The following is an 8,827-nucleotide window of genomic DNA, read 5'->3' as shown; positions in this document are numbered from 1 at the left end:
AAATAGAATATCTTAGCGTTAGGTACATAGCATGATTTTGCCTCCATGTCCATCAAATATAATATCTTAGAATTTTTAAGGTACATAGTGGCTGAGTAGCCAACTTTTGTAAAATTGTACTCCCTCCATTCCGTTCTATAATGATTTTAATTCATAATTTTCATTTGAAGATAATCATGTACTCCGTAAATTACTTCCAATGTATAAGATAAACATATTCATGTAGTTTTGTTTGATTCGCTCAATACTTTAAAAATATCAAAATTTTATAATTTTTATTAATGTATAATTATTAGAGATAAAAATAATATAAAATATGTATTAGCAAACGTAAAAAGTAGAAATTGAAACATTAATATGGAACAAAGGAAATACTATATGCAGTAATATTTTTATTCATAAATTTTTCTAGTAGAGAATAAGATAAAGTTGAATTATTTTTGAAAGCATTTTAGCGCCAATAGATGATGTATATAACTATATATAAACCTAGAAAAAGTTGGTTAAATTTAAAATACTATATATTATTCCATAATAATGGACATATGTAAAATGAATAAAGCAAGAGAAAGTGAGTGAAAATTTATAATTGTTGTGTGGTAAGAGGGACATGATAATAAATTTCCAATCCTGAAATAGTATAGAACCAAAATATGATTTACGCACTCTGATGCAAAATGCTCACTGTGCACCATATTTTTAGATGAACATATAGTTCAAATATAAAAGAACGTATAGTAAATGAAAATATAGTTCAAATCCAAAAAACACATAGGTCAAATATTTCCATTTGTATATGTACATTAATATCATTCTCTATGTTCATGCATTAAATGTTCAATGAATGTTAATCAGGGTGCACAATGAACATTTCCTTTGTTTATCTTTGAGATTCAGTGTCTTCGGTTTTACCAAATATTTTCAAATCCAAAGGTCAGTTTGTCCAAGCTCTTCAAATCCGAAGATTTGTTCAGAAATTTGTCTTTTTTCAAGTTCTTCAAATCCGAAAACTTTGAAAATTACCACATCTTAACAATTACTGTTAAATTTTCGAAAAAGACTACATGTACACTTGTATAAGATTCTCTTGTACACCACCATTAATTTGTTGACACATCATCAAACCCACTAAAAAATGAGAACAAAAGACAATAAATATGTCATTTCAACCAATAGAAAAACATGGTATACAAGATGCCTTATACACTAGGTGTACATGTAGTAAGATCCTAAATTTTTCGTTGAGTATGCTCATATTTTTTTATTATTAATTTCCCTCCCTCTTTCCCTTAAAAAAAACCCCATGATTTCTCTCATTTTTTAATTCTACTCTTCAATTATTACCATACTAGTGTGTGCCCGTGCATTAGCACGGGTAATGATAAAACAAAAATTAAATAGAAATCTACAGAAAATTTAGAGAAACTAAATAATACTTAATATTTTACCAAAAAAAATATCAAATATAAAGTTTTGGCCCTTACAATTCATTTTAATAAAAAATTCAAAATCTAATATCATTAAAATTTAAGAAATTAAATTACGATTGCGATAAAAAAAACAATGTAGGTGACCGCCCTTTTCTAAATGATTTTCGGGTAAAAGGTTAGATATCAAAATTCTTGAAATAAACATCATCTTACTTTTATTCCAAATCTATCGTCTATGAAGTATGTTAGAAAGAAAAGCGGTTTGTTTATTTTCCGTCAATATGAAACCGTCAAATAAATTAGCGATTATTTTAAGATAAAACATATTAATTGGGGCAGTATCCTACTTAATGAACCGCCTACTCTGTTGGCAGTTTTATACAAATAATTTTCTACCATTTTGTTGCTACTCGAAACCCATAGAAAGTCAATTCCAATTCAACCAAAAGTGAAGAGTTCCGCTTTAGTGGTTCTTGTCTAGTATCACCCACCCATTCACTACCCTTACCACCCATCGCAACGTCCATCCCTGTCGTCAAACTCTACCACATAATTAACAACACTAAACTAAATATAGAAAATGAAAATTTACTATAGTCTTCACATGCATCATCATGACTGAAATGGAATTTGCAGCCAATCCTATCAAAATCTAAATAAAAGCAAATCATCAAATTTGAAAATTGTAGATAAAGATCCTAATAAATCGGAAAGTAGATAAGTAATGCAAGCCACACTAAACAACAAAATGACATCGTACAAAAGAAAGAGTAACAACCGATCTTACGATTTAAATAAGCACCTAGCCGCAATGCAGTACATAAGATGATAAGACTACAACTACATGAGTAAATTAACAAAGCCATTATAAAGGAAAAGAAAACGTACATTTTCGAACGTATGATTATTTGTTTGAGTTGCATGTCTATATCCATGACTTCTATAATCCCTTTCACCTTTCCTGCTAATACATAATAATTCATATTCATTCACCAAATCACTAAAAAAATATAAGCTACTTGAAACAGATTAATCAAAAAATTTAATTACCAAAAAGATTATCAATTACCCACTTCTACAATTTACCTCACATTCTAGAACTCAAATCACATGCATAAACCAGTGTTTAAATTTTGCTAGAATCAACAATAGATGGTCTAATACAAAACATTTAACAACATGCACTTCAAAACTCAATACTTAACATAATTATGGTTTTATTAATAGGTAAATTTTCTTTCATTTCTCTCCGTGATCATTTTCTCTATAGAAAAAACCAAACTCAATTACATAAAATCCAAACATGCAATAAATCATTTTCCCTCATAAATAAGTGATAAAATTAAATTAAAACTACTGCATAATAGAAGGAGAGTAGGGAGAAATACAATTTAGTGTACCAAGCTAATATTTATGCTTACTGGAAGAGATTGATGTCACTGTGATGCCAATGTTGGTGGTTGCGTTGCCTACTTGCCTAGTTCTTCCAATAAACTAAATAACTCCATACATGTATACAAATATATAATAGTAATTTAACATAAATACGCAGCAAAAAACCATAAATTAAAAAAATTAAACTACTTCGTATATATAATAGACTGAAAATAATGATACAAACCTTGAATAACAAACCAATCGATCCCCTCCGCCATGGAACCTTGTCGATGAAGCCTCCCATTGTCGGTAACTGTGAAGTGTATGTGACGGAGAACGATGAGTATCTACATTTTAATTTTATATAGGATAAGTATTAATTTTATACGTGATAAGTATTAAGAAGAGAGATTTCCTCAAAGAAAAGTATTAATAGGAGAAAAAGACATTTAATTTGAGTAAAACATACTCCGCATACTCCGTGTGTGATTAACAGGAGGGAGTAAGTTTTTTTTTTTAATCTAATACTACCTCCGTTCCTAAAAGTTCTTTACGCTTTCCGTTTTAGTCCGTTCCTGAAAGTTCTTTACACTCCTACTTTATTCCATTTTTACTCTTATTTGGCCCACCATAACTTACCCACTCACAATACTTTAATATTAGTTTCCACCCACTCACATTGTTGGACAATTTATAGCCACTCATTTTCCATTTGTTACCCCACCATCACATGTTCACCAAAATTCCTTAATTACCGTGCAAATAGTAACCGTAAAGATCATTTAGGAACGGAGGTAGTATGTAGTATGAAAACGGGTGGCAGTTAATGAATTGAGGTAGTTTTTTTTCCTAGTTAACTCCCTAATTTTGAACGAAAATGTTGTATGATTTTTATTAATTTAAAATTTTAAAAAAGGGAAGAACTGGTTTTTGGAGGGAGTCAATGAAATTGCTGGATTTGAGTTTTGGAGGCCTCACATACTCGAGTGACTTTTTTATTATTATATAAGATATCTCAAATTTCCACGATGGAAATCAAATGAATTAAGGTGTAAACTTCCCCTCAAAATAAAAAAAATAAAAAATAAAGGGGTAAATTAACTTTCAATTACAAAGCAAAATAAATCACTACGCATCAACACGGGGAAATAAATAAAAGAAGGAAATTAAATTTAAGGAAAAGTTTTGATACAAATGAATAAATGCTTATTTAGATTTTTTTTCTTTTATGATTTTACCTCTATGTCCAACAAAGAGAATATGTTAGCGTTTCAAAGGTGGCGGCCGGTATGGCGGTATTGTTTGTAAAGTTGTACTTCCTTCGTATTTTATTAAATGGTGCATTTCTGTTGTTATTTATATCATAATTATTACTTTTGCTGATAACGATATGAACAGTTACTTTGACAGCTACGTCGTAACATTAATTACCCGCTAATACTTCATGTGTATTTTAAAAAAAAATACACTTTTCTTAAAACGGTTGTATTTTTAAAAATATGCTTTCTTTTTTTGACATGTCTCAGTTCCTACTTCCCGTTATATTAATATTTATCTCTTTCTTGTGGTTCTCACACTTACTCAGGTCATCTTTTTACTATAGTAATTAATTTATCTACTATCCCACTTTCATCTTATTTTAATCAATTGAACGCACTCTCCTTAAACTGTTTACCGATCAAAGTGTATCTGTTTTTAAAATACGGAGGAGTAGTTGACAGCTAAAAAGTACTTGCCACTTCCTAAAAAGTAAAAAGTGGAACTATTATACTCCCTCCGTTTCTTTTTGTTGTATCCGTTTCCATTTTAAGTGTTTCATATTGTTGTATCCATTTAGAATCTATTCTATTTTTGGACATACATTTTATCCTAAAATACCCTTACATTTCTATCTAATTACCAAAATACCTAAAGATTCTACTCATATTCCCACCTAATTTTCCCCACCCATAATATTTAATTCTTTTCCCTTCCCCATATACCCACTCTCTCACCTCCTTTATCACTCCTCTCTCTTACCTTATTTCTTTATTATTTTCTCACTCCTTTATTTATTATAATCTCTTACACCCAATCATTTCTCTTACACCCAATCATTACACTTATACCCATACAAACCAAAATTCCAATTTTCTTAAAAACTACCCCAGATTTCAAATGGATACATAAAAAAGAAATGGAGGGAGTAATAGTTAAGGCAATTTAGCACCAATAAAAGATGTATAAAGCTAGAAAAAAGTGGTTAAATTTGAAAATACTATATATTATTCCATAAAATAGATATATGTAAAATTTGGCATGTGTTATTCTTATTCCATTAATATTTGTGAATGGCAGGAGTTATGTGTGTTTCTATATTCTATTAAGAATGCATGAATAGTACGCAACCTTTTTCATCACGTACTCTATTTATAAATACAACATTTGGGACACCCACCTTATTTGTGCATTGCAAATCATAAACTTGTATCAATTACTAATTTACTACACTTAAGGTATGATTTCTTTCCTCTTCCCTATTATATGGAGTATTTTAATATATTTTTTTTGGTAAATAATTGATTTTTTTTAGTATTTTAGTATTTCAATATTCTTTCCATTAATGTTGATACTCCGTATAAGTATGTGCTACATAATTATACATAATTATTATGGAGTATAATTAGTCCGAATGAAGGTCTGAAAAGAAAACTGTGACGTTTGTTAATGGTCTAAGTTTGACCATTAATTACATTAATTATCTACTACTCCCTCCGAATCTAAATGTTTTTCACTTTTTCACATTTTCTTTTTGAGTGTCCTGAAAAGATATTCTCATTTGTTTTCTTTCCTTTTTTAACCTTGTAATCTTATTGGTTTATTGATATAAAACCATGCAATTTCATTGGTTAATTTTAAATATTGATGAGTTGACATTTTGATTCCTTAAATTCTAGTGGCTCTCACAAGTAAAAATCAGCAAGGACAACAACTCCCCATAAAATACAACAATAAATTCATATCAACTCTCAATGTTGCTTTGTTTTATTTCTCCTTAATTACCGTGTAAAATAGCAAATAATTTCATAAAAAACATTTAGATTCGGATATAGTATGTACTTTTATTATTTTTACTAAAAATCATAAAAAAAGTAGATAATTGAATTTGAACTTGAACACTAATCTAACAAGTATTATGTCATTTTGTACCGTTTGAAGGCATGGGAGGATCTACTATGTAAGTTGGGTAGACAAATGTCTATCCAGTTTTTTAATTGAAAAACCATTTTAATATGCTGAGTATTTTAAAAAAGAAAAAATATATAAATTTGTTAAATATAGGAGTCGAACCCACGCATGTCCAAAGGGGACAATAACGTAACTAGATTTCCTCCATAACCACTCTAACATCTTATCTTTATGTTTCTTTGTTGCAGATTAAATATATAAACCTTGTATTTAGGTCACCAAGTATTTAAAATTCCATTTTTTTTTCTTTTCTTTCTCTGATTTTTTAATTTCTACTTGGTAAATTTTTAAATTTTTGTTGTTATTTGCTTATATAACACGGAGTACTCCGTATACATTTTTCTTGTATAATATTTAAAATCTTAGAATTTATAAAATAACGGTAAACGGCGAAATTGATAAACTTTATGTAAATATTGTAATTAGTACTCCGCAAATTGTCATTTTCATTGTATCTTTTTTTAAAAAGAATTGTAGTTTCTATTTCTTTTAAAAGTGTCTACCCTATTTCAAAATCCTGGATACGCCACTGTTTGAAGGTAACAATGTCGCCGTGCAACAAGCTCATGTTCTTTTTATTTTTTTTCTTATACCCACCCACTTTTTTACACATTTCTCTTACTTTATCCATATATTATTATATATTCAACCAAATTTTCTACTTTTTCTTAATATTTATGCAAATAGTAACTGTAAAGATCATTATGAAACGGGGATAGTATGTGTTTAATTTGTAATGCCCGTTACGTTTTCTTTTAAAGGTAACAATGGCGTCCGTGCAACAAGCTGATCATGTTATGAACCAATTATCCGACAAGGAGAAAGCAGCTATCGAAGAGGCAATGAAGGAGGCAGAGTTGTCTTTCCTAACAAGAAAAGACAACAACAACAACAACAACAACAATTCAAAAGCAGATGAGAGGGTTTTAGTAACTGGTGTTGTGAAGAATCTCTTCCCTAAACAAATCAAATTTTATGGTTACAGTATTTGGCAAGGATCTTTCGTAGATTTACCTCCACAAAATATTAATGCAAATGGTATTGGTGCGTTTGCATATAAGGCCAATGTGAACAAGTGCAACGGTGACTTAATCTATTGTTCCCTTAAAGAGTCAAATACTCAACAACTTGGATGGCTCTTGGCTTTCAACAAGGTCGATAAAATTAACAAGGTACTTAAAATGCACCCTACATTAAGGTTGCGTTCTATTCACCTGATCTCCACTTATTTTTCCTGAATTTATCTTATCTGAACTTAATAGAACTTATCAAAACTTATTTTAGTTATAAATTGAACTTGGCCAACCCTTATTTTTCCTGAACTTATCTTATCTAAACTTATCTAAACTTAACTGAACCTATCTGATCTTATTTTTCTTGAAATAAGTGGAAATAAGGTGAACAGAACAAGACCAAGGCAGACAAACAATATGATTTAGGATGTGTTCTATTCACCTGCTGATTTTTACTTATGTTTTCTGAATTTATCTTATTTGAACGTAACTAAACTTACCGAAAAACTTAACATATTTCTTGATACACCATCACTTATTTTTCATTACATATCTAGATAAATTTTACTTGGTCAAACTTTATTCTTCAAGAACTTATTTTTCCACACTTTATCTAGCTTCTAAATTAATCAGATCAATAAGTAGGAAATAATAATGATCATATCAATAAGTAATATTCCCTCCATCTCTTTTTGTTTTTTACGTTTGGTATTTTTCACGCGTTTTAACGATTAATTAATTTGCATCGAGATTCCTCAATTTTTTTTTATTTAGACAAGAAAAATTACGTTTATTTATAATGTTTTCACTTTTATCAAAATTCTGATATTGGGAAATGAGAAAAATTTAACGTCACAATGAAAAAGTGTGAAATATTAAATGACTTAATAAATTTAATTGGTTAAAATAATAATTGGACACAAATTTTGATAGAATACTAAGTCATTTATGTGATAATATAAAAGAAAATGTAAAGAATATTTTAAAATACCCAAAAAGAAAAACGTAAAGAACAAAAAGAGACGGATGGGGTAGAAAATAATAATAATCATATCTTTAGTTACGACTCTTTATGAGACATTGGTACATAAAATATCATGTTTGATTTGTAGGTGTACGTGGAAGCTGGGACTCTAGACAGGATCGAAAAAATACCGTTTGAGGTAATTTCAGAAAAAGTAGCTGCATCGGGTAATATAAGTCGTTATTGGGATAGCGACACTGGTGCTTCAGCAGCCGCTGAAATAAGGAACTTTGATGACTACATGGCTTTCGTTGGTGTCACCTTTGACCAGTACGAAGGAATTTCCCAACATTCTTAATTAATTAATTAAAATTAATTAATTAATTAATTAATTAAAATTAATTAATTAATTAGCAAATTACACCGCGCGGCAGCCCAGCTAAATCTATATATACATATGCTTGCTGGTAATATATTGAATAAATGTCGCGCCTCTTAATTGGTTTTGTAAGATGATCTAAATATACATCTACTTTTATCGGCTTTAAGGCTATGTTATGTTCAACTTATTTTGCTTCATACGTTTAGAATCAATTTAGTTAAGTTTAATTTCACTAATAGATTGAGATAATTTTTGCGTGGATCAGGTCCACAATAATATTAGTATGGAAACAAAATTAAAAGTTTTCTCTAGCACCATTTCTACACACTCATAGTGACCTTTATTGTTTATATAGTAACTATAATAAATTAAACACCAAAATTCTTAAGACATAGTAACCCTATGTTTTTAAAAGCGAATCGTGACTTAAAAT

The 8,827-nt window shown here is 29.3% G+C and overlaps 1 protein-coding gene across 1 annotated transcript; it reads left to right on the top strand.

The window, feature by feature from the left end:
• The first annotated feature begins 5,144 nt into the window (after positions 1–5,144).
• On the top strand, positions 5,145–8,591 carry LOC110779400 (uncharacterized). The gene is made up of 3 exons (XM_021983913.2): positions 5,145–5,302; positions 6,797–7,207; positions 8,161–8,591. Exons 2-3 carry the CDS (start codon positions 6,803–6,805, stop codon positions 8,368–8,370), a joined length of 615 nt encoding a protein of 204 aa, XP_021839605.2. The 5' UTR covers positions 5,145–5,302; positions 6,797–6,802; the 3' UTR covers positions 8,371–8,591.
• Positions 8,592–8,827: the final 236 nt, after the last annotated feature.

The sequence above is a fragment of the Spinacia oleracea genome, chromosome 4 (assembly GCF_020520425.1).
Source record: "Spinacia oleracea cultivar Varoflay chromosome 4, BTI_SOV_V1, whole genome shotgun sequence".
NCBI classification, from domain to species: Eukaryota; Viridiplantae; Streptophyta; class Magnoliopsida; order Caryophyllales; family Amaranthaceae; genus Spinacia; species Spinacia oleracea.
This window is presented reverse-complemented; position numbering and strand designations above follow the sequence as displayed.